Source organism: Vanellus vanellus, assembly GCF_965231255.1.
Source record: "Vanellus vanellus genome assembly, chromosome: 2".
NCBI lineage: Eukaryota > Metazoa > Chordata > Aves > Charadriiformes > Charadriidae > Vanellus > Vanellus vanellus.
This window is the reverse complement of record NC_138906.1, coordinates 135,290,620-135,317,013: the sequence shown is the minus strand read 5'-3', so window position 1 is coordinate 135,317,013 and position 26,394 is coordinate 135,290,620. Positions and strand designations below refer to the sequence as shown.

The 26,394-nt window shown below is 38.7% G+C and overlaps 2 protein-coding genes across 3 annotated transcripts; one reads left to right on the top strand and one right to left on the bottom strand.

Moving 5' to 3' along the window:
- Positions 1-386: 386 nt before the first annotated feature.
- Positions 387-4,414, bottom strand: TMEM70 (transmembrane protein 70; the record flags this gene model as incomplete). Its single annotated transcript, XM_082479549.1, has 3 exons — positions 387-2,532; positions 3,634-3,745; positions 4,253-4,414. The coding sequence occupies 3 exons, from the start codon at positions 4,412-4,414 to the stop codon at positions 2,084-2,086; spliced, it is 723 nt and encodes a 240-aa protein (XP_082335675.1). The 3' UTR covers positions 387-2,083.
- A 505-nt stretch (positions 4,415-4,919) lies between these two features.
- ELOC (elongin C) lies at positions 4,920-17,626 on the top strand. 2 transcript variants are annotated; one of them, XM_082479385.1, is made up of 4 exons: positions 4,920-5,033; positions 13,257-13,318; positions 15,424-15,567; positions 17,151-17,625. In XM_082479385.1, the coding sequence occupies exons 2-4, from the start codon at positions 13,315-13,317 to the stop codon at positions 17,339-17,341; spliced, it is 339 nt and encodes a 112-aa protein (XP_082335511.1). In that variant the 5' UTR covers positions 4,920-5,033; positions 13,257-13,314; the 3' UTR covers positions 17,342-17,625. The 2 variants fall into 2 exon arrangements, with proteins under 2 accessions (XP_082335511.1, XP_082335512.1); XM_082479386.1 differs by lacking the exon at positions 4,920-5,033 and adding an exon at positions 5,439-5,568 and having other exon boundaries at positions 17,151-17,626.
- Positions 17,627-26,394: the final 8,768 nt, after the last annotated feature.

Sequence of the window (26,394 nt, the reverse complement as noted above, 5' to 3'; positions counted from 1 at the left end):
AGAAATCTGGATTTTTAAATTTTTTTTTAATCATCTGTGTCAGAAATCCACCTACTAGCTTAACTTGCATCTCACTGCCAGAAGACAAACAGATAGAAGAAACAGAAGGTTTTTTGAGAAACTTATCGCTAGGATGGAAATCTCTTATTATTGCTGCTTAAATCTGAATCAGCCAAATCTCAGATTTAACAGTGAAAATTTTCTGCAGTCAGAATAAAAGGCTGAGGATTTTGATATTGCTCAAGGGGTACCTATATAGAATTTTGTGGCCTTTCCTTTACTTTCTCTTGCAAACTCTATTTCCTGTTCTCCCTGTGTTTGGCATTTAAAGAGGAAGTTAACTTTATTCACAAGCACAAGAAGAGAGCGAACGCATCAGACGGGAAGAATGGAAAGATTATTTTTAATTAGGTGTAAAACATTGTTTCAATAAGGACAAGTAGTACAACCAGGTGATCAGAATTTCTTGTTACTGGCCTCACATCTTCAGTATAATTTATGGACTTTTTTTCTTTTTTATATTATCATTACCTAGCATGTGATACTGGCTTAATGGGGCTAGATTAGGCTTGTAAAGTTATAGCTCTGCCAACACAAAAGATTTACCCTAAAAATATCTGGATGGGATGATTTGCCTTTTAATTACCCATCAAGTACATTGAGAGCACTTTCAACAGTCAGAAAAACAACATTTAAAAACACTGACGTTTCAATATGACCTACAGTGTCATCCTATGACACGAAACTGAAATAATAGTCTTGGAAGACATTTAGACTTTTAAATACATTTTTTCAGCTAGAACTTAATAAACATCTGTAAAGGTAGCTATAATTATTTTTTATTTGCAGTATCAGGATGACAATTAGTAGCAAGCATCAGATTTACTTATTACAAAGGGTGCTGCTAATACAAAAGGATTCACTTGAATTTTGCTTTTTTTTTTAATATTTTTTAAACCTCAAAATATTTAGGCCTTTCATGATTTGAAAACAAGTATCTGTCAGTTTACATGACAAACCTCTCCTTTGGCTAAGAACATTTAAATCCAATTTCCACATACTCAGAGTGCAGAACTAGCCAGTCTAGTCACACAAAGAGATCTAATCCTCTTTTTACTCTAGCTAAAGGTGGCTTTCTTTGTGGTGCTAAAAATGAAGAGGTATGTTTTTTAAAGGCACAAGACCTATACAGTACTCTACAGGAGATTCCCCTTTGCTTCCCCACCTTACGTAAATGCTGACAGAGCCCACTTTAACCCCTAGCTGCTAGTATTTTCTTGAAGTCGGTTCAAATACAGAACGTTTTCAATGGGATATTCACAGAGCAAATCTTACACTAAGGTGCTTCCCCTCACCCGACAAAAGAGAGGCTTCTTGTTCTCCATCTCTGGGGACACGGTTCCTTGGGACTTTAGCTGAAGAAACCATTTAGTAGGCGTGAGTAGCTAGAGATTATTAGACGACACAACCATTCTCCCCGTCTTTTTCAGAGGCCTGCAGGCCTTTAAAAGAAGGCTGTAGCAGAAACTAGCAACAACATCTGTCTGCTTTCTGTAGGCTCCTCCTGGCTACCGATGTTCTCACAAAGGGAAGTCCAAGCCATCTCCACTCCCTTTACACCACCAGCAGGATAGACAAAAAAGCCTGATCTTTTTGGATTAAATACAACTAATCTTTAAGGCTTAAAAGCTTAACTATGTACTTGACAGGTAATGAGTACTTATGATTTTTTTTTGTACAAACAGTTCCTTTTGAAATGGAGATGGTGAGATTGCCACACAGCCCACATATTTTACAGTTCTCCTGGACACCTAACAACAAAAACCAAGCCAAGAACAGACAAGCACGAGCCAGATCTATGCATATTTTTTTTTTTACTATGTTTTGTGTCATCAACTCTGAAGAAACCCTCACATTGTTTACAAGTTTAAAAAAAAATGTTGGTTTTTTTTTTATACATTCCAAAATGCATTTGGGGAACTCTAGCTATTCGATACTTAAGGAAGTGTAATAGAATTTTACATTCTTTCACATATATAGCACTGCACCATGAACAATGATAGTGACATTCATCATCTTCAAATTATTTCCTTTCATCAGCTTCCTTCTCCTCCTCTAAGTTAAAGTAAAGGGATTTGTCATAGCCCATGAGATGGTTATAATCCTGAGGATTCGGGAAAAGCGTTGGATTAACAAGCATTGATTTCGTTTTAGCATAAAATGTTGTAAACATCTTGGTGATGTCTGGAATCTTTACATCTTTCTGATGGAAAACAGTTGCTTTTTCTGCCAAGATCGCATTGTACGTAATGGCTGTATACATGTCCATTTCGTCTTTATAATAGAGTCGAATCACATAGCCTTTTGTAAGGATATGCAAAGTAACTGGTGTTACAAATGTAAAAAAACCAATCAACCCATAAAAGGCAGCTTGTATAAACAGGCTTTCAAATCCAATACCAGTTTTGAGCATGATGTAGGGCATCATGAACAGGTTGAATATGCTGGTGGAGTAAGAGAAAAACTTCACACCTACACAAAACAAAACAAAAAGAAAATGAAGGTTAATACTTATGAGTAAAATGATCTCTATAATTACATAAGCTCTGCTATTATATATCAATGGCATTACTCGAACAGCTGAGCTTACCGAAAATCCACTTTTCTTTTTTTAAAGTTCACAAAGAAACCATTGAAAATTCAACCCTGTCTTCTTGCCACTACTATTCTGTTTTCTTCACATGTTCATGTTGATTTTATCAAAGCCGGTCGCTGGCTGTATTTCTATGATGAAGACGGCTCATAGCTATATGAAGTTTTCACTTCACAGATAGGAAACTGATTTCAAAAGAAACTTGACTCCAGACATGGACACACATAACAATAATCATCACAGATATGATCAGGAATTTCTCTCGCCATCAACAACTAATGTTGACGCTCAGTGTCCATTACAAAGAAGCTTGCTTGGTCCCCCACCATACATAACTTGAAAAACTTATTCAGTATTAACAAGTACTCCATAGCCATCTTGTGTGCAGCTTGAAAGACAGTAGCCAGTGTTGTAGATCACCCACAGTCCTTAAGCCACCATGAGAACAAGTAGTTTAAGATGCTGTGATAATTAAGTATGTTAAGACATATTTCATTCTTAAGACACATTCTAAAAATGTGTATCAGAAAACATCCAATGGATTATTTTTCACTAGGTCTTTGTAACATTAACTGATCACAGAACGACCAACAAATGCTCATTACAGATACTGACTTTCATTATAGTACCTGCCTACTTCAAAAACATTTCAGTAACATTTGAAAGCATACAGAATGCAAATAGCAGTTAGAGATAGTCTTTGTTCACTACGGGATTAGGTAATGCACTTAAAGGCTGCAAGAGAAACAGGAGGTTGAGGGGTTAGAGATGGACAGTACCTACAGAACTCCATGGACACCTAAGTGTAAAAGCAGAAACCAAGCACCACCACCACATATTTTTTCTTGTACAGGGGATCCAGGTTTTAGCAGAGTTGGAAAGAAGAGCATTCTCTTCTATAACGTTGCATTTTAAAGTTATTTAAACACTGTTAAGATTAAAAAAAAAAAAAGCAATACAAATCACTTCAAGTCACATACCTAACACTGCCTTTGCCAAATTTCCTTTATAAACTAATCTTCCGTGTTCTGGGTGATCATGAGGCGAGGACGTGCAGAGGCTGCGAACAGCCACTCCTTGAAAAGATGCAACCTGAAAGACGAAAGCAATACGTGGCCAAGCAACATCAGCACTGATCTACATTTATATATATATATACACACACACACATATATATATACATACACGAAGTTTCTCCTTGCCCTGAACCTATACCCAGCATCTTACATTACGGATTAAAGTTAGGTTATACTACAAAGCACACCACAAACTCCAACGAATATGTTGCTCGACTGTTTCAACCACCTTCCATTTAGATAGCCCAAATTATCATTGAGTATTTGCAGCCCCACTGACGAATATCACGCTTGCCATCATTTTACATACGGCTTCGCAGGGAGACATTCCCAGCCCCCGCGCCTGCCACCTCCCCGTCTGATCCCCGGCATCCCCTGAGGGGAACGCCGCTTCCCTCCTTAAGACTCCCCATTTTTTCGCAAGAAAAAAGCCGCGAAGCCGAGGACCGCCGCCCCCCCGCCCCGGCCGGCTCCTCCGGGGGAGCGGGGCCGCCTCCCCCCTCACCGCCGCCCCCCACACCACCTGCTGGGCCCCCGAGACGACGGGCAGGCCGGGCAGAGCGGCCCGGCGGCGGCTGGCAGCCGGGGGCCTGCGGTGAGCGGCGCCCCGCAGCCAGGCGGCGGCTGTGACGGAGGCCGGGGCGGCGGGGCGCCGGCAGCCGGCAGCCCGCAGCAGCAGCAGCATGTCGAGCCGCGTCCCGGAGCCACCGGCGAGGGGAGAGCCGGGGCAATGCAGCGTGAGACAACCCCCGCAGCCCCGCAGCCCCGCACTTTGGTTCCGCCGGCAGCAAGGGTCCGCCCGCCTGCGGCGCGCCCCCTCTCGGCGATACCGCGCTCCGGCCCCGCGGGTGGTGGGGGTTTCTCAGGCGGGTTCCCGGGGATGGCACGGGCACGGCGTTCGTGGGGACAGCCGGGCGGGGGGGCAGACCGAGAGCGTGTGCCCGCACAATTAGGATCCGCCGCCAGTGAGTTTCGGACTTTGCTTGCCCTGGGCGCTGCCCTCGGGCACCGCGGCTCCCTCCAAGCAGGGAACCCCGTCTCAACATCTTCCCCGCGCCGCTCCTAACATGGCGGACCGGCACCCACTCCCGGGAACTACGCGCCCCAGCATGCACCGCTCCCCGCCGCACAGCATGCCGGGAGCCCGAGCGCCACACGCCTGCCAAGGGCAGGGCGCGGGGGGGTAGACTGGGTGCTCGCCCCGATCCGGAAGTACCCTCTGACCTTGCCGGAAGTGCTTGTGAGGCAGCTGGCCCGACACCGCGGGGGCCCTGCGAGCGGGGCGGAGGGAGCGGCGCTGCCGAGTGAGTGGCCGCGGGGGCGGCGGGGACTGGCTCCGCTGGGGGCGGGGAGGCCCCGCCGCCGCCGTCCGAGGGGGTGAGGCGGGCGGAAAATGGGGAAAGGGGAGCCCCCGGCGCTTGCCCCTCGGAGGGGAGCGGGCCTCGGCCTCCGCGCCGCGCTCCCCCTGCTTCCAGAGGCCGGGGGGAGCTGGACGGAAGCCGGGCCGCGGAGCGGAGAGGCTTGGAAGCGGCCGGGGGGACGCGGGGAGCCGTCGAGGGGGTTGTGTGGAGGGCTGCGGAGGTATGTCAGGGTTCCCCCGCCGGGACGGTGGCGGATGGCGCGTTTCTCTCCTCTGCGTGCGGGATTGAAGTGGTCTCCTTGAAATCCAGGCGCTGCCGGGAAAGGGGCTTTCCGGAACGGTGTTTTAATTAAATATCCCTCTTAAACTTTTTCCGCCACAAATGACGTCCACCCTCTTTCCACGCCAGGCCCTAGAGAGAGGGGAAACACTAAGGCCGAAAGAATTTAGGATGCACCCCCAGGGGTTGTTATACCAAGGTGAGAAGTGCTGGTTAAAGTGCTTTAGCTGTAATGGTCAACGAATATAAACAAAGCAAGGTTGACAGAAAAGGGCGATACGCTTACATGTAGTAAGAAAAATAAGCTTTTGAGTGCCTTGTGTTCCTCAGAGGGAGATTCTGCTTTAATGTAAGGGAACCTGAGCATTGGTAAGCTATTGGTGGCTTCCGATATATGTATGAAAATGGTGATGCTAGCAGTTAACTTTGACAGCCAGTTTAATCTTACACCATGTAATACTACGTGCAGGAACTTTATTAAAGATCTTTTAATACTGTAGATTGTGAGTTAAGCTTTGTACTGTAGGGAGACTTAGATAGTCATGAACCATTTGTTTACTTGGGTTTGCTGAAGATCACTTGCAAAAAGTTCACTTTGGAAGCAAGCCAAAAAAACATAGATAAATACAGAAGTGAGAAACCTTTAGGATAAGAATCACGTTGTGCACTTATTTTTTGAATAATCCCTTACTTGCTCAAATTTCCTGCTTTTGCTCTACTAAGGACAAAAAAAAATTGTTGGGAGAGAAATAATATTTATTAACTGAAGAGTTGCTTAGAAGGGGAATAAGTGTTAATTAGTTTTTTTATAATACATTGCCTACTGTCTTTGCACATGTAGTGCACGCCTTATACCTTGAGATCAGCCTCTTAATGTGCTTATGTTATGTCAGTAAAATTTTCACTAGCATTTCCCATTAATATTGGGAGCTTTAAGATAATCTTTAGACACTTTCAGCACTTCAGCATTTAATTTTTTTCTTGTATCAGAGAACTTGAGATTTCTTTTTTTATACTAGAATGGGTGATGAACAGATTTAGGTAGTTTCATGTAGTCTTAATGTGAAGACTCAATACTGCTATGGTGAGGAGATCCATTTGATTCTCTGAAGTGTCTTCTATCTCTATTTCTTTTTCTGATATATTTCTATTCGTGTTTCTGTCTCTTACGTTTTGTATGGGGATAAGGGAATATATTTGGAAAGTATACTTAGCTTCAGATGTTTTACTGCGTTTTTGCAATTCTCAGTGTATATATTACAAGAAACCCTTAAGTTTTGTCATAAAAGTATGGGTTTTGTCAGATTAAAATAAAGGAATTTTGATGTATTTTGACAAGTTCTCTTGCACCTGGAAAGGTTCAGAATTTAATTGTCTTCATTACAGGGTATTTTGCATAACAGTAGTTTTTGATGAATGAGAGGGCAGAAATCCGTGCCCTGTAAAATTTTGCAATATGCTAGCAGCTTTTCTTCCCCTAATGGCAAGAGGTGTACAGTACAGGGCTTTTATGGCATGTTAGGAAGAAAACAGTAACACCCCCTGCCCTTTTTTTTCCCCTTAAAACTTTCTTGGGAATTACTGAAAAGGAAAGTTTCCTTAGTTAGAAAAAGAACATCTTATATGAGATCTTTCATACTCTATACATGGTGTCCTACCTCATCTCCTGTTTACCTTAACGAGCATTCATCTGTATTATACTTCCCTGTCACACTTCAGTTTGCCCCCAAATGTTTGAATTTTAGTGCCTGTGAATATGGAATAGTGAATCAGCTGATTTGGAAATCACGTTGTACCGGCTTAACCTCCTGTTTTTTCTAAATATGCTTCAATCCTTATTTATATTAATTATTTTTTGATGCATACTAAACAATGAATACTAAACTGAAGAGTGGTATATTTAAACAAGTTAGTGCATAGGGTCAAGAATAAGAGTAGAATTTAGGATTGAACGGTAGGAGGCTACTGTTTCAACACACAACAGCCTTTGTTTACTGATGAACTAATATACAAATGACACCCAGAAAATGTCACATTTGCCTTCTAAACTAACCTAGGAATTGTGAAAGCATTTGTGTTATTTGCCCCACATTTTCAAAAAATTGATAGTGTAGAATACAGAAATGTTACCAGCTGAAGTATACAAAAGCTGTGTGTGTTGTTGCACAGCTAATGAGTTGGAAGGCATTTGAATTTTCTTAGACCTTTAAAAACTTAGAATGGGATCAAAGAGTCTGAGTGCTTGAAATGTTTGCACAGATTTAATTTTGTTGTGCAACGGGGTTCTAGAATCTGTAAAGCAGTTGCATGTGTTCAGTTAAATTAGCGTATGTCCTTTAAGTCTATTCCAGTCTTATCAGCACACAAGATATACAAGGAGATTATATTCTGTAAATTCTGGGAAGCTTGGGAGATGAGCATGCAGCTTTGTGAGTGAGGTGAGAAGGTCATGGACATGCTTCATGTTTTTTTCTTCCATTTGATGCTCAAGAGAAGCAAGAAAGACATCAAACTAAACTCACTATACCATAGTATGGGAGGAGAATAAGATGTTTAAGTGTGCTAACAAGAACATTTGCTTTGTGTGGGTTAATTAGCATGTTTTATGATACTTTACTATATTCTACCTCCTAGTTGTAAATATTCTAGCAAGTTGTGAAAATTTTTGGTTCTCTAATATCTAACGAGAATTTTGTTTTCTGCAGCAAGAGTTTCCTTTTTAGACTGGTTGGAAAGTTTCTATGCCAAATACACTGGTTTTAGTTGTATTCTCCCTCACTGATTAAAAAGCAGCATATCCTTTTTATGTAATCTTTCTCTTAAAAAATGCAGGTTTTGCTCACTTTTTTGGGGGGTGTGAGGGAGGCAAGGCAGGTGAACAATAATACCTAATATATGTGATTTTTTGAGATTAAAGGCAGGAAGCTGACCTACCTAATTGGTAATACCACATAAGCTTCTTGAAGGGTAAATGGGATCGTGAGTGTACTTCAACAAAAATTACTGGTTCTTTGCAGGAGTCTGAAGTAGTCAGGTCAGAAATATATAATAAAAAAGGTAAATGCTTGAGTGTTCAGAAAACTTGGATTGTTCTCTTCTCTATTGCTGCATTGGTGTAGTCTTGGTGAAGTCAGACGGGACAGCTATAAAATGTGGAAAAGTAATTAAGTAGTTACCAGGCATCTTCAGAAATCTCACCGAGTCTCTTTCTTCATGTTGTTTTAGCAAATGTTGTAATTTATATTGTTTTTCTTATACAGAAAGAAAACATAGTAACATGTTTTGCAATAAATAGTGTATTGGAAAATATAATGTAAGAAAAGAATTTCTGGTAAGAGAACATATCAGGTCACTTGACTTTCCTGTTACTAACCTATTATTTAATACTTAAGGGCGTGCAGTTGTCAATTAAATGAAATATTTTTGTGCATAAAATTTCCCTTCATACTCCTTTTGCTATATGCACAAGTGATGACTTGTGTGTGGCAGGGATTTCTACATCCTTCATCTGTCTAATACTATGTGTGGGGTTTTTTCTGGTTTGGGGGGATGTTAAATAAGAAATCAAGATTTCTATCAAAAAATAAATAAACCAAATGTTGCATGTTTTCTGTGCCAATTTTTGTGTGTATGTCTTCTGCTGTTCTACTTATTTTTCTGTAAATTTATGAACCAGTAAGATAGTTGACTGAAAAAACAGGCTGAGGCTTACGCAAGATCATGTTAATACTGTCTCAGATAACTTGAGTGTAGTTGTTGGGAAGAAGATGCTTTTCACAAAATAATAATCTTGAACTGCAGTGTGTTCTAATCTTCATAAAGTGTCATAACACTCTGAACCCTTCTTGATCCAGAAGAGGAACCAATAGATGCTAACAGGTTATTGGTTTTTTAGGTTTTTCAGGTTTCCTGGGTTTCTTGTTTTTATTTCCTTTTCTCCTTTTTTGTTGCATTGGCTCTGATTTTTATGTGCTCTCTGCTGTCCATATTTTGTCAGGAATAAATCTATACTCCTAATAATAGTCACAATTATTTTTTAGATTTTTTTTTTAATGACATGCTGCTATATCAGAAAAGAGACTGCGTGAAACAAAACTGTATCCCTTCCTTACTTGTTAAATGCATCATATAATAGGATGTATGATGTCTTTTTCTTAAAAGCAGGTAGGCTTTCTGCTTCTTTTACTTTTGGCAACAGAATGTTAGTTATGTTCTGTATTCAGAACCAAAATTGGATTCTGGAATAGCAGTATAAATTTTATTCTTTTTTTAGTTTATGTTTATTTGTTGGGCTTAAACTGAGGACTAATGTTGGCATACTTCTTCTTCTTTGATGTTTATCCTTTTAATGAATTGTTATATTTATCTTCCTTCCGCTTTTATTTTGCTAAGCTGAGTAAGCAAGACTAATTTTTCTTTTATACAACAGGCTCTTTGGTCATATCAGTAGCTCCCTTCTCCAGTTCTTGCAATTAGAAATTCTTTTTCTTGAAAACAGGAATGCAGAATTGCGTGTAGTATTCCAGACAAGTTGTTGCTTATGTGCAACAATGTTTATATTTCCATACCTCTATTGCAAAGAAATCCTTGATGTGCATTTGCCTCTTCCCCGCCCCCCTCTTTTTTTTCCCCCCCCCAACAGAGCTGCATCAGTTTATAGTTGACCGCGGAATGACTATACTCCCAAATAACAAGCCCAGACTACATGAAAGAAACTTGTATTGGTCCATACGTGCAGGAATCTTTCATTTCATATTCTTTAATTTCACGTATGCCATTTTTCAAGACTGGTCGCTTGTGTGTATGATACTCTGTTCCCATTTTGTTGCCAGTGCTTTCCACTTCCGTCTCATCTAAATCTACCTATTCTCTTCTGACAGCATTGCTTAAAAAAATAAAAAAGTTTGATATAATTTTTGGAGGAACTAGTAGTTCTTTTCTAGTCCAATTGTTCCATGTTTGCAACATCATACTGTACTCTTGCAAAAAAATTCTTTCTCATTTTAAGATTACCCTCTTATCCCATTTATTTTACCTCAGATAATATACTGAGTCCATACTACATCTTTTATGAGTTTCCTTTTTTCAAGGAAATGACTGGTTCATTTTTTAGGTATTGGATTAGTCCAGCATGTCCTAAGTCTGCTAATGCTTACTGTATTATTATCCTGTTTTTAAAACAATTGAACTCGGACCACTGAGCCTGATTTTTTTTTTTTTCATTAGGTGTTAACTACTGTGTTGTTTGGTTTTTTTTATGATAGCACATTTCATTTGGTTTTATTAAAATGTTCATTGCACTTTTTGGGACAGCTCTAATGTTTTGGTGTAGACATTTTCAGTTCCCCAGCTTCAATATATTGGCCTTCTCAAGTTATGCTTTTACTTTGCAAGGTGTTAATATATTTACATTCCCACTAACTAGCCTGTCTTCATTCCTGTATTAAATGGCATTATTTATATTGGAAAACAAGGCACATTTTATCGTCACCATTACGTCCACAAAATGGTATCACTTCTGTGTTTTTTTTAAATTATTGTTATTTATAAATCATAAGTGGTTTCAGTGCTCTTTTGGAATGTAGGGAAGGGTTTTGTGGCTAGAGAAAGCAGTAGCACAAGTGTTGATCTTCTGCGAAGTAGCAGTAATACTGCAAGGTATCCCTTCAGTTTCTGAGCAACAGAGATTCTCCAATAAGATGCTTCAGTTCCATTTACAAAAACTGTTGAAATAGGGTGAAGGATCTCATCCAACTGTTCCAACACCCAAATGAATTGCCTTGGATGAGCTCCTGGAATTACTGAAAATGGCGAAGGCATTTAGCACTCAAGATTAAGGTATCTCTACAAAAGGTTACACAAATTGACTCTCAAAGAGCATTTTTAAATGTGCCTTCTATTCAGGAACTTTTCACCTGCAAGAGTACAGGTGAAGATGTTCCTTATGCCAGTGGGGAAGGAAAATATTTTATAAAATACTTCTGTAAAATCAGGATAATTTTCAAAGAACAATGTAAGTGGAGGATGCTTTTTTGCTCAGTTCTCCACAGACAACTAAAAACTATTTGCATGTTTCATTTGATTAGGTGTATGTAACAGAGTGCCTTCTTGTAAAAGCTTGAGGAAACATTCAGACTGTTTATATTTGTAGTTATGGAAAAAGGGAGATGGAATAAATCAACATTGAAATGCTGTTGAGAAGTGAAGCTATCGGCAATAGCAGAGCTGCATCTTCTGAAGAGGAGAGATCTCTGTAAAACTTCCTCCAAATCTTGTAGCTCCTTCTTCATCTTCCTTACATTTTTTCCTAAGCTTTTACAAGAAACATGGGACGGAGGGGATGGGGAAGTGGTGTCTATGCTGTTTTTTCACGCCTCCCACTCTGGGGTCCTTCTCTAATGAGTAATCATAGTTCGCGCCTCTGCTGTTGCTTGTTGCTTTGAAAAGCAACAACACGGATTGTCAGAATTCTTAACAGTCTCTTTGTTGCCACCAGCCCTGGATATTGGCTGGGAAACCACCCAGAATCACTGGTGCTGTTTTCCTGAACCTGTGGGCACATAACAGTAGTTCATTGATTTGTACGGGTTAATGTTTGGAGGGTAGCTATTGACATGAAAGGAATTTTAGGACAGCAGGTGGGTGGGTGGAATTTCTCTTCCAAAGTTTTCTTTTCCACAGCAGAGATGTAGTTCAGCATAAAGAAATATATGTTGCATCTGAACGTACCAGATTTGTTTTGCGAATAAGTGCTTCTATTTCGCTAACTCTTTGGATTCATTTACATGGCAAAATATGTATGCAGCAAGCTGGACGCCAATTTATAAGCTATGGAAGCTCCTGGTTAACTTACCATGTGAAGACCTACATTAAATGTCTGAAGTAGATTATCTAGGTGACATTGGTGGCTCTATCAGGAACTGTCAATCTTCTGGGAAGGACAGGTTGGAGAGCAGGTATTTAGTGCACACTGATTAGACTGATCCCTGAGCCTTCTCTTCTGCAGGCTAAACAACCCCAGTTCTCTCAGCCACTTCTCAGATGACAGGCACTCCAATCCCTCAGTCATCTTTGTGGCCTTTTGCAAGACTCAATTCAGTCTGGTATATACTGGGGAGCCCAGAGCTGGACCCAGCACTCCAGATGTGTCCCACTACTGCTGAGTAGTGGAGGGGCAGGATCATCTGCCTCGACCTGCTGGCATCGCTGTTGGCCACCTTCGCTGTGAGGCCATGTTGCTGGCTCACATTCAACTTGGTGTCCACCAGCATGCCCAGGTATCTTTCTGCAAAGCTGCTTTCCAGCTGATACTGGTGCCTGGGGTGATTCTTCCCAAGGTGCAGGGGTTTACATTTCCCCTTGATGAACTTCATACGTTTCCTGTTAGGCCCTTTCTCCAGTTTGTTAAGGACCCTCTGAATGGCAAGACAACCACTTCTTTATTCACAGCATAGTGAACTGTTCCCTGACTTTTTAATTTTTTTTCTGTAAACAAGCCATTCAGTCTCCTTAAGTGCCTTTTGCAGTGTGGCAAAATTTGCTTTCTTTACCTCCCCAATACTATTGCATGGATGGTGTCTGTAGTGATAAAAGGCTCTTGAAATAACTGTAGACTTTATAGGCGAGGGTCTTCAAAAAGCTTAGGGGAACAACTTCTTTACAAAGTAAGCTAAAATTTAGAGATTCTTGAATACGGTAGAGAGATCTGGATAGCGAAGATAAATTTCAAAACATAATGTTTTCAAAATGTAATGCTCATCAACATTGCATGCTGTGTATAATCATATTCTTTTCTGAAGGGTGTTTATAATAACAGGCTAATAACTAAAGCTGACTTAAGAAATTGTGCTACTGACTGAAAATATTGCCACTTGTGTTTTTTTTCAGACGCTCCTACTGCAAAAGCCGCTGTTGAAAAGGAATAATTTTTTTTTATAAGAAGAGAATGGGTAAGCTCATCATCTTAGAGGTGTTTTTTTGTTTCCTGTAATGTGAAGCATTTTCTCTCATACATTGGTAGAGGAGATGGATTGTAAGACTTTAAATGTTGATCTTCTCACTATTTTTCTTGTAGCCTCAAAAGTTAATGGAACTTCCTACAAATGTTTTTCAGGAGGATTTTCTCAAGTGACTGTTCATTTGTCAAGAGACTTGTTCAGAGTGCATCTATGTAACAATTTCACTTGCTTAATGTGCATAGTACTGAAAATGCATATACTAAAATAGGATGCCTTTAGGCTTTTACAGCACTGAACTTTTCGATAGTGGACAATAAAATTTCACTATGTACTGTTTTATTTTTTTGTTTGTTAACTAAGGTCAGCCTGTTGAATTCTGACTAAGAGATCATAATAAGCACTGATTTCTGATAAATTACGTTGTGTGTGATCTGACTAAATGTCTGAAACTGTTGTATCTGCCTCTACAAGTGACTGGTTAATGAAACATGATTGGACAGATTCTGGTTTTATCTATACTTTTTCTGAACATATTTTAGCGTCTTTGGCACTGGCAGTACTTCATTAAAATTGGCAATAACTACATGGAAATTCAATTTTAACTTGAAATTCACAAAGCAATTGATTGGGGGAATGTTATATTTACTGTAACACTAGATGCCATGCAAGGTACTTATTCTAATATAATTAATATAATTTCTATTATTTGTTTTGTCAGGAGAAAAAACACTAGCAATCAAATGTGAAGTTTGTAGTTTATCTCTGTTTTATCTTCTGTACTTCTGCGTACAATCATGAAATACTGGCAGTGTATTATTACTTTTCTAGAAGCATACACATCTCTTCTGTTACACTTTTCCAAGCTGGAAGAGCTTCCAGGACTTTCATTTTTAACTTTGTCAAGATTAATACTGTTCTGAAAATCAAATTTTGTGTGGTGTCAAATTCAAGTATTTTTAATGGAATTCTAGCAATACTTGCTATATTAGTCCCTTAGTAAATACACTATTTGAAAGAGGGCGTTAACTTTCCAGTCTGAATTTGATACTAATTTTATATTTAGTGGGGTGGGGGTTTTTTTGCACTCATTTTTTCAAAAATATTTTAATATTACTGCAGTCTTTATTACTTAAGAGTTTACAGAAACAGGTAAAGAGCAAGTATAGAGACTGTGTCCTTAGTGCGACAGTATCCAATAGTGCTGAGCACCATACAGGCACAAAGCAGTCAGTGGTTCCTACCCCAGAGGGTGTGCTGCCTAAATAGACAAGAGAGGTGCAAGCTGGGGAAACTGTTAAGACTGCACGGAGTGAACAGTGCAGTGATAGCAACAGTAATGTTGTTTTTTCAACTTTTAAAGATAGTGCTGTTAGGAGAAACTAGATGAATGAACAGAAAAGGAAAGGAGTAAGGGCATCTAGAGAAACCAAGTAGAGAGCAGGTATGTAGTGAGACAGAAGGGAAACCACAGTCAAAACTGCTGCGGGGAGAGCTCCCAAATTTCCTTGGGTTTAGTGCTTTGGCACTTACCCTGTTTTCCACCAAAAGTCACAACACAGGTGTGCACTAACACCGTATGGTTCTGGGTCTGGCTGGGCAGTGGGGGAAGGATGAGTCTTACTTCATGTAATTTCTTCAGTAGAGGAATGCTGACTGTTTTTTTTTTTTTCCTTGCAGTCTGTATTTTTAAATATATAGATATGTGTTTCGGTAACTTTCAGTAAGTACTAGTATGATAAACATAGCAATAGCCTTATAAAGCAGTAGCATGTTCAATTCACTTAAGAATGTCTAAAGGAAAATTTCATCCCCACGTAGATTTTTGAAATCATGTAAGAATTGGGTGATGGAGAAATGAGAGAAGAGAGATGTTTATTAAAAAAAATAATTCTACTTTTAATAAAAATTTTACTTTAAAACATTGCTGAGCACTTCAGAGAAGTTGTCTTCAAATACGCAGAATGCTTGTGTCTTATTTCTGCTTGTAATGGGTTCTTCAGTCTGCCCACATAGCATAGAAAAGACCGCAGCTTGCATTTTCAGTGATGTGAGTCAGTCATTGTGTTCTGAAACTGTTAATTTGCTTTCCATTATAGATGGAGAAGAGAAAACATATGGTGGGTGTGAGGGCCCAGATGCTATGTATGTGAAGTTAATATCCTCCGATGGCCATGAGTTCATTGTAAAAAGAGAGCATGCATTAACATCAGGAACGATAAAAGCTATGTTGAGTGGACCAGGTAGGTGCAAAAGATTTTGTCCTTTTTTTCACGTCCTTTATTTTCACTTTTGGACAGTTTGAATTTGTATCATGCTGTGAGTGAAAGTTGAAATAAATGGTAACTTTTCCAGATCCTGCCTAGTTCCTGTTTCCAGTGGAACAGTCTGCCTCTGTGGGGAATTGTGCTACCAGACATATAATTTGACTCTGTCTGCTTTTGACAGTTAGCGATCTTATGGCGTCATTACTATTAGTTTCCCATGGTATGAGAACTTGAGGGTATTACATGAAATGTGTAGCTGTCAAGTTCAAAACACAGGAGTTGGTAGTTCTTCATTGCCACCTCCATGGTAGAACTTTTAGTGTTACTGAATTTATGAGACTACCTCTAGTTTAAGAAGTGTCTGAACTAATTCTTGAAGACTGAAAGGGTGGAGGGGAGAACAGGGAGAAGTAAACATGTGCTTTCCCTCTTCTGTACCCTCATCCCATACATTTACCTTTGGCCACTTGAGGGGTGGGCAGTAGGCTCCACAGAGCTCTGGTCTGAATATGGTCATTCTTATATTCTCTTTTAGATTCTGGTGAGGGGGATTACTGGAGAGATCTATTTGCTTAATATAGTTTTAAATTACTTAGTAATAGTTGGGCAAACCGAGCAATTAAAATTCTCAGCTTAATGTTCTGCTAAATGTCATGGTAATGGTTTCATTTGAAAATATGTAGCAGATCTGTTTTGTCTGATCCAGTCCATGTCAGCCTCCCAGACACGTAAAAGGAAGAGTAGTTACAAGACCTGCCCTGAATGTGTTCCACAATGTGAAGGAATAAAAGGCAAAGCAGCCTGCTTAGAGGGCTAGAAAACCGATTGTGTAAAGGAGTCGGTATTCAAGAATGTTTTGTATAAAAACTAGCGAGATAAATGGGTTCACAAAGAAAACTACTCTTGCTGTCTAGTTCAGTAGGTCACAGTTTCACTGATGTCGAAGTGCTCTCTATTTCAGTACTGTGACATTGCCAACATGCTAACATCTCTTCTGTTACTTCCTACTGTTCCTGTACTAGAATTCAAGCCAGATTGGCTTCAGTGCATGCAGATATTTCTACACAAATGTGTGTAGACATTAGTAAATAGCTCTGCTTTGTAGTTAGGAGATTCCTATAGAAATAGTAGGGCTGCTGCTAAGTGTGCATCTGCAGATACGTAATATCTATAAACTTTTCTTATTATAGGACAGCTAGAAATTTGGATTGATACCACTTTTTTTTTTTTTTATTGTTGTTACTGTCACCTTTAGAGCTGAGCACACTACAGTTTTGGAGCACCTATCAAGCAAGCATCAGAATTAAACTTAAATTTCTGGTGTAGTTGTTCAGAATATTGTTAAAAGGCTGCAGCCAAAATAAATATTTTGTAATGCGGGGGATCTTAATATTCTTGAGGGTGGTGAATGTGGCATATCCTGCTTTACACTGAAGAATCTAATATCCAGAAACAGGGGACTTAACACAAGTCTGTTTAGAATGTGTTGGTATATCATTTTGCAGTGAATTGAGATTCTGACTTTTGGTTTGGTGTTTTGTTTTTGTTATTTTCTACAGGACAGTTTGCAGAAAATGAAACAAATGAGGTGAATTTTAGAGAGATCCCATCCCATGTCCTATCCAAAGTATGCATGTATTTCACCTACAAGGTCCGCTATACTAACAGCTCGACGGAGATTCCTGAATTCCCAATTGCACCTGAAATTGCACTGGAACTTCTGATGGCCGCAAACTTCTTAGATTGTTAAATAAAATAAATTATAATAAAAAATGTAAAACTTTTTTCAGTATTTAATACATGTAGTTCAGTTAGTAACTTTTTTCAGATAGCATGTTGCGTGTGTGCTGTTGAGAACTGTAAAGTTCACTGCAGAGGCAATTGCCTTCAGTCCTTTTGCATATAGCAATCATTCAGTTGAAGTTTGTTTTGCTGCTTACACAAATAAGGACCTTTTCACAAACTGAGACAAATAAACAAATATGCCAATTAGTAGATGGCTATGCCTTATCCTTTAGGTGTGGTAGAACTTTCTTTTAATACAATGACCATAGAAAATACTGGAGTTTAGTCTAATGCTCTCTAAAAAGTAATTATCCTTAAATACGAGTAGCCGTTTAGGGTTTCTAACTTTCTCTTATTGTTAAAGTTTCTAAACATCTGAACTTAATCTCCTTTGTAAGATAGCTGTCCTTTAGCATAGTTATACTATCTAGATTAGAAGTGCCCTCCCTAAGGTTTGTATACTGACAGTGATATTTCAACCTAAATGGAAGTGGAGTATGTAGGAATATGCTTAAGACTTTTAATTTAAATCATAGTATAGACATGCATAAAGGTGTTCTTGATACATTTTTCTTTTATAACCTTAATTTTCCCCGTTAATAATTACAAATATCCAAGTCACTTGTCTGTACAGTAAGACACTGATCCTACTGACAGTGGCTTTTAAGGGGAAAAATAACTGTTACAATCTGTGTATATTATCTTCTGTATAACATACAAGGTTATTCTTAATGTACTATCACTTGACCTGATATGGATTTTATATGGTTTCAGTTCTGGTTTATTTCCATTGTTGTGATTGGTTATGTAAAGTCTGTATTTAATCTTTAGAGTAGTAGTCACTTAAATTTTGTAAGATAGCAACTGAAAAGATAGCAGTTATCCTATCTTTTACCTCTTCCTCGACCTCTCCCTTGTATCCACAGAAAAAGACCCTGAAACCGGAGGTCTTTTATATTTGAAGGAAAGGGCATTAACCAGATGTTTAAGGAGCTGTTTTATAAATTTCATAGGTATTTCCAATGTTTTTACAAATATTTTAGGGGAAAAGGATTGGCAAGCCACTGACATAGTACTAGAGTGGAACACATCATTTCTTGGTAGTTCCTGCTGGTAGTTGCGCATACTATCAGTTCTTTGTTCAAAACAAATTCCCATTAAGAAAAAAAAAATTAAACTTAAGACCAGAAGTTGCTTTTTGTTCAGCTGCAGCCTGAAGAACCCTTCTACCAAAATCATCTGTAAATGAGAATAAATCTAATGCATCATAAAAAATGATGCAAGAACAATGTAGTTAGCGTTTCCATCAGCTGCCACTGCTTCAGCTTTGTTTCGATCAAGAAGTGGTTGTGGTCTTTCATGGAAAAATCCCACTGACAGATGGTGGGACCTCTTTACTGATGTATCAACCAATCGTGAATTTAGAGGGATGAAACTCTCCTCTAAACCCAATTGCCAACGTAAATACAACTTTGAAGAGATTTTTCTGGACAGAAACGAGTAACTTTATACCTAGACTATGCAGTCTGCCCATGGAGGAGTTCAGTTCTGACAAATGAAATTTCACTCTGGGCTTGAACAATGCTTGATAGACAAGCTGACATTTGTCAATGTGTTGATAGATTAGCTGGTGTTTATTCACATCATGTACTTTGGCACAATTTATTGTGTTTAATGTGGGGATGTTTACGACTAGATTGGTTTTGCACGATAAAGCTGAAGTGCATTGCAAGGCGATTGTCTGAAATCCTATGTTTAAGCACTCTGGTCAGTGCTGTTAGTAACTCATTTTGAAGAGCACTAAAAAGATAAACACAAACCAGAGATACCCTGTTATGCTGCTTTTGTTAGAGCCACTAGGAATACCCTAAAAGGTCAAGGAATACCAACACGGATATTTTAGTCCCAACTGTGTTTCAGTCTGAGCGAGTCTTAAGTTTTTTGGCCGTTTTTAATAGTCTTGAGGTTAATAACTTGAAGTGAAAAAATACTTAGTTTAAAATTGAAGTAAAAAAGAAGTCATTTTTTTAAAAAGGTGGATTCCCCCCCCCTTCCTTTTTAAGCATTCCAAAACAATCTCCTGATAAAATATGCCGCATTTTATGATTCCATACTTCAGCAGTAAGGTAAAATAGCTAGTTTAGTTCTGAATAATAATTTTGTTGTTTTTCCTTCAGCTTAATGTATCATACAGTAGCTTTGAACACTCAGGAAATGCAGTAGTGTCCTAGAGCACACTATTTGCAAAACCACCGGCTGTTAAAACTAACCTGCAGATTTCTAAGGGGGAGGGGGGCAGAGGGAATTAGTGCAATTTCCGTGATAGTGACATGGGTATGCTATTATCAGACAATTGGAAACTTACCACGCTTAACCCCTGAGTTCTAAATAAATTTCAAAATTGAAAATTTGTAAACCTGTGTTTCTGTTGATTTATGACTTTGCAGAGCAACTATTCATATGTAGAATCATAGTTTTCATGGCTATGTGGTGAGCAAATTGCTAATATAATTAATATTTGAGTAATAGGTGGTGAAACAGCATGTGTAAAATTAAAGGGGTTTTTTTCATAGTTCTGAAGAGTTTCATAGATTTAAAGTGTTTAGGTATCTGTGCTCCCCTGAATTGCAAGTATTCACTTTCTCATAAAAGAAGTAATGAAGTACTAAAAAAGGATGATATTGCACAGCCTTGAAGAGGGTATTTTGAAGACTTCACGTGTCCCCCTAATAGTCCTTTTTACTTAGTAAGCTAGTCCTGTGTCTGATGGCTTGAACGTCAAACTGAGCCACTGATTTAACCATAAAAAGTTGCAAATTCTTCACTAACTGTAAGCAATGAGAAAAGTCCTGCTGGTTTATGGGTTTTCGTTGTTTGAGTATAAGCTGCTGAAGGAGTCTCTGCTGGTCTCCAACGCGAAATGGTCTGTGCATCCAGCACAATCAGAGCTCTGCCCCGCAAGACGTGGGAGTCCTTTCTGGCTTTGAGGTTGAAGAAAGGAGGACTCACCATCAAGATTCACCACTCCATTGTATTCAACAGCTGCACTGAAGACGATGTCTAAAGGGTATTGCTTAACTAACAGTAGTAAGTGTGGAAAATTGGTTGCTTTTGTCTACATTTTATCACTGTATATTGGATTTCACTGGCATAAGTTTCAGCAGTGGCTATTTGTTTTTTGTTGGGTTTTTTTTATGTGATAGATAAGTGGACAAGGAAATTAATGGGACAAGAAAATAACTTCTCAATCTGTGTTGTGTCTCCAGTTTATTTTTTTCTCAGATGTTGCAGTATAATTTAAGAGAGTAACAGCTACTGCAGAGTCAACAAAAGCATAAATAGCAGGTTTTCCCAGTGGAAAACTAAGGATGGAGGCTGTGGTGTAAACTTAATTTCAACAGCTGAATAAGAGAAAAATAGCAGGAACTTATTATTTTAAGATCGAGTGCATTTGGAAATTAACTATTATGCTGGTTTTTAAAGACAGACCAAAGCTTTGCAATTGGCACAAAAGGCATTAGGTAGTTTTTTCCTGTGCAAAAACTCAACTTTGAAGGATTTTTTGACAAATAATAAACTGGATTGGAGTTGGATTTCTTTTTAAATGTAGCTTATTCGGTGGCAATTTTATGGGAAGGAACCAATGCTGTGAACTCAAGGTATTGCACAATTGGAAAAGCTAGATAAAAACACATAGTAGATTTTGTGATTATTATCAGTCACGTATAAAGCTTGTTTGAGTGTCATCACTGGGGCAGCACAGAGAAAAGAACGGTGAGTTTTTATCAATTCAAGTTTTAACAAGTGTTATGTGTCATGAAATAAAGCTTTGAGTATGTCACATCTAAAAGGTAGGTTGTGGTGCAATATCTCTTCTATGGGAGAAAGGTCACTGAGATAAAAAAAAAAAAAAAGAAAAGATATTTCTCTCTGCCATGTTACTGCTTTATGTTTACAGAATGCAGGATTTTCCTCCCACACTACGTGGGAGGAGAATCAGTGAGGCAAGATTGTGATTGTTCTTTGACAAACGGAGTACTTCAACGCTTTATCCTATTGAACTTATGCACTCAGTTTTCAAGATGTTAATCATGTAATGTTTTGTAGCCTCACTCGTTCAGTTAAAATCGACCCTGAAATATGTACTGTGTTTAGATTGCATAACGTAACAACCTGAGACTTTTTAGATAAATTAAAATCTTACTGTACAGTGCTAAAATTACTGGTTTTCAGCATAGTTTGGTGAGATTAGGTTTTTTTTAGGAATACAGGCATGGATTAATGCTACTCCTTATTTATTTGTTGCCAATTTCTTTCCTCAACCAGAAGTTACTTTGAAGTTAAAAACTAATACTGTTAATTCCTTTAATGTTAATTCAAATTTTAAAATGCCTTTTCAGTTAAGAATTCATAGCTAAGGCTTTTCTTCCTGTAAAAAAAGATACTACTGGTATCCTATTTGCACTTAATAATAGAAAAATTTATCTCCAAAATCACCACTACACAAAACCATAAGTAACACATAATTCATGTCTTAGGTTGCTGTAAATTCTTGTTACTCTGTCTAGTAAAACAACGGGGTACTTGTTATGCAGGTGAATTCACTCTTACATAAAGAGTTCTCAGTTTTGTTTGGTATCACCAAGCCTGAAAAATATCCAGAATCTAAATGCATTTGGCACAAAGGATTTAAGTTCGCTTTTTATACAGGGAAAAACTTCCTGCATTACCCTACTAAATTGACATATAATGTTTTCCAGAAGTGACGCTCCATTTGAGTCAGAATTATTTGTAGCAAACTACTTGAAACATGTAAATGATATATCAACATTGCTCTGACATTTAAGCTGCTTTCAGATTTGTCATAGAGCACTCAAATAACGAAAAATATTTGACTTGTAATAAACAACTATGACTTAACAAGAGAACTGTCTGAAAATATTTAGCTGAAATAGTCAAGCAACCACTCATCCATTGTGTTTTCATTACATAGCTTCCTTTCATGGCAGTCATATCCCATACGAAGTCTTGTCTTTCCAGAGGGACATTAAACAGATGCAAACCAACGGGCTGGACCAGTGTCATCTTGGTGCACAGGCCTGAAAAATCTGCAGAGTCCGTAAGTGGTGTGCAGGGTCCGGTGATGGCAGTATGCAGTCTGATGTGCGCGTGTGGAGGATTTGCTCCTCATCCTTCAGGGAGCTGTGATAGTTTATTGCACAGCTGTATAAGTTACCTGAGAAGCATCTTCTCCAGCAATTTTATCTTGCTTCTAGACTAACGAGACCAAACGGCTACTTCATTTTGAAAATTCCTTATCAGTATCTTTTTCATTAGTTATGAAGTCAGAGTCACTTCCTCGTATTCCCAATAACAAAATCAACCAGGTATTCATATACCTCTTGGGCTTACCTGAGAAGCCTTCAGTTCACAGATTAGAAAAAACCACCAACACCTAAATTATAGTTATATTTCAATATTAAAGGTATGTATTATCACTGAGCAGAGTCTGAACCCATGTATTTGATAGACACAGTAATCAACCTGCTCGCATGGGCTCTGGAAACAGATGCTTTTGACCTGGAAGAACTTTTAATAATTATATAACCTTGCACTTTCTAATATATTCATCTATTTCACTGAGTATAGGTCCTACACAATCCTCATTATTTAAAATTTTTATAGCTTTTATTTTTATAAGTATTTATCTTTACAGCATTTATAAGAGTTAGAGGATTACTGGTGCCAAAAAAACATGGCTTGACAATTACTACAAGTTGGTAATTATGACGTATTACTAAAACAGGCAATACCACTCCTTTCCCTGGCCACATGTCCTCCTTCTTCCCCTGCAGCAATTGTAACAACTGTGTGACCAGGAGAGATTCTTTTCCTGACCTGATGGAAAATGATTTTGGTAGTTTAGTGTTGCTGTGGACAAGCTGAAGGCCACAGATCCCACAGTGACTGTAAAATTGTCAAATCCTTTACAAGAGAAGAAATGGAAGCACATGACAGCTGAGAACAGGATGACCCTCTTCTGCAGATGCTGTACTTGCAGCAGATCTGTAATAAAGTGAAACCTCTCCTTTAGCCTCCATTTATCCCTTTTAAAGTCTCGGGATGGAAGTGATAATGCACCTGTTACTATGCAGAACTAAGTAAGATAAAAATGGAACAAGCCATTGATGAAAAAGCTACTTTATCACTAAGGAGTAAAACAACAATAAAATCTCAACAGGTCAAAGATATCTTGCAAATTTAGGGCATTTTTCATTTTTAGCTCTGTATGCATGTTCTTTTGTATTCTTGCTATAACCTTGCCTTGGTTTGATTCTACATCTTTTCCTTGCATGATGCAGACAGCGTTTCCTGCAGGTGCATCAAGCTTGCGTTTATCACAAGGTCTCTGTTCCACAGACTTCTTAAACTCAGTGCCCTTCCTGAAACTGGCAGGCAGGAGTGGAAGGAGAAGTTGGCACGATGCCTCTGAGAGGTACGTAGTCCTCCATGCTTGTGAGATGCGGTCTCCTGGCACCGTAGATTATGGTTGCTATGTCACTGGAGTAACAAGGAGAGGTTAACGTGATGTACAGTTGATTTCTGTGTGGGAAAGCTCAAAGGTACAGTGGACTTGGACAAAACAAATCAAGCTCCTGTGTTATTATTGTGGCAGAAATTGTAAAGAAGCAGGCAGTAATAATTCAGTATATAGAAGAATGATGCAGGAAAAAAGGTAGAGCAGAGGAAAAAATGTTTGGTAATGTTTGAAAACATAGATGACAGAGGGAATGGAATATATATGGAATATAAGGCCCCTAATCAAACATATTTGACTTCTGTGAAACTGGCTAGATACATCAGAAAATTATCAAATAAATGCAGTTTGAACATTAGGCACATTTTTTCTGTAAACGTAAGGTAACGCAAACTGAAGAAAAGTGGATTTTTAGATCAAATTCATGAATATTTACAGAAACATTTTTAGTAGGAGGTACGATTTTCATGATTTGCCTTATACGTTTCTGATATGTGAGTCATAATCATGTATTTGATCAGATCAGAGCAAGATAACTTCTGAAATAATGAAGGTAACAGATGAAATTCATCTTACCCCTAAAGTTTTGAATATTTGGGACTTAGGACTCCAATCCTTGAAGTCTCTGGCAAAACTTAGGTTGGCTGGTGAGGGATCAGGCTTCATTAGCCAAATACTAAAGCTTGCTTTTTTAAAAAACAAACAACTATTGCATTGGCTATGTCTGCACCTGCAACAGATTAGGAAGGGTTAACTGCAAAAGTGTTTTCCTCTACATTTTGCATAGGTAAAGGTCCACACTGAAATGAACAGCAAATTACAATATAACTAACTCCTTGTGAAATCTACCCACTCTGGGATTTTGGGCCCTTCATTGCTGAGATTACTGAATAACTTAGAACAAAGAATACTACGAGCCATCACAAAATCAAGAATGGAACTGTATTTAAGGAAGAAAATACTGATAGTCATATAAAGTCTTTCTGGGACTCTGCTAATAGTGTTTGTTTTCTTACTGCGCTTAAGAGATTGAATCCCTATAGCATTATGCACTGTATAAAACCACGTATTAAAAAGCACTCTGCAAGCCTGGTTACCGGCTTGGGGAAAAGGAAAAACGCCATAAAACACAGGGTAATTCTCCAGCTGCCCCTATTCCCTTGATGACGAGGAGCTAAAAATGTTGCACATATATATTAGGCAATTGCATGACACTTTAAAAAACAAAGATGTGACAACAGTGATAGAAGATACCTTCGATAGTCCTGTAAGAATAAACTCTACTTAAAGTGAATTTAGGGATGGGGGCATTCTAGTCACGAGTTTCAGCTGCAGAGTAACGCCTTAGTTTCTTACATACCCAGTTAAGTTAGTGTGGGTAGTAATTTGTTTGTGTAATCTGTTCATGTGAAGGGCAAACTACCCCTTGCTTTTCATGCCTGCTGTAGATAGGAATGGGATTTGCAGCACAGATTAAGTTACCTCAGGAAACACTATTTTAGTCCAAAATGTGGTAGGTACCTTGTTTTTAATCATTGCAAAGCTCTGTGATAGGAAAAAAGACTTCTCAAACATAAGGACAGTTAAAAGCTATGATTTTTTGCTATGGTGGCTTTTCGTCCAGAGATATTTTTTCTTTATCACAGAGTAGAAGTCATATTTGTACTGATTGCAGTTAGCTTAAGGCTTACTAAGCTGATCTTTCCATGCAAAACCAGCTTGCAGTCTATGAAGTGTGCTGGCATTCACAAGCTTATGCCTTTTCATATCTTCTGACCTTGAACAGGGTTTTCTGGAACAGGGTTAAGAAACTGAATAAAATGGATTGAAACCAGTTTTATCTCACTGTGATTACATCAACATGGATAGTCAATATGTCCATGTTTATAGCTGAACACATGTCCATTGCTTAAACTTGATGTTCTTGCTATCTTTGTGGCATATGGTATTAAGAAATGTATTTTAGGATAAACATATGTTTGGATCATGCAAAACAACAACATGTAGTAAAACAGAAATAGCGACGTTCCACTTAATGCTCTAACAGCCTAAGTTAGTTCTGAAGAACTGCAGGAGAAAGAAACCGCTACCAGATTTAAATGTCTACTTAGTGCAATAAATCCTCTGCAACCTGAACTGTGTCGCAAAATCATATAGTACATAAATACTGACTTCCAGGGAAAACACACAGAGCAAGACTCTTCTGACTTAAGTGTTATTTAAGTTAAGTCAGTAGAGCAATGTCAGTTTGCACGGTGTCAGAAGCCTATAGTTTGTGACTGAGAATCGAGGTTGAATTTAAAGGACCACAAGTATGGGATTCGTTTTACATCATGATACTTTTTCCAGCCTTACTTTTGGTAGGCTAGTCTCCTTTCCTAGTCAAAAACTGACACATACTTAATTCTGTTATCAGCAAATTCCTGCAAAGACAAGAGGCTCGTTCCCTTTTGCAGCTAGGGGCAAGGATCCTGCTGCTG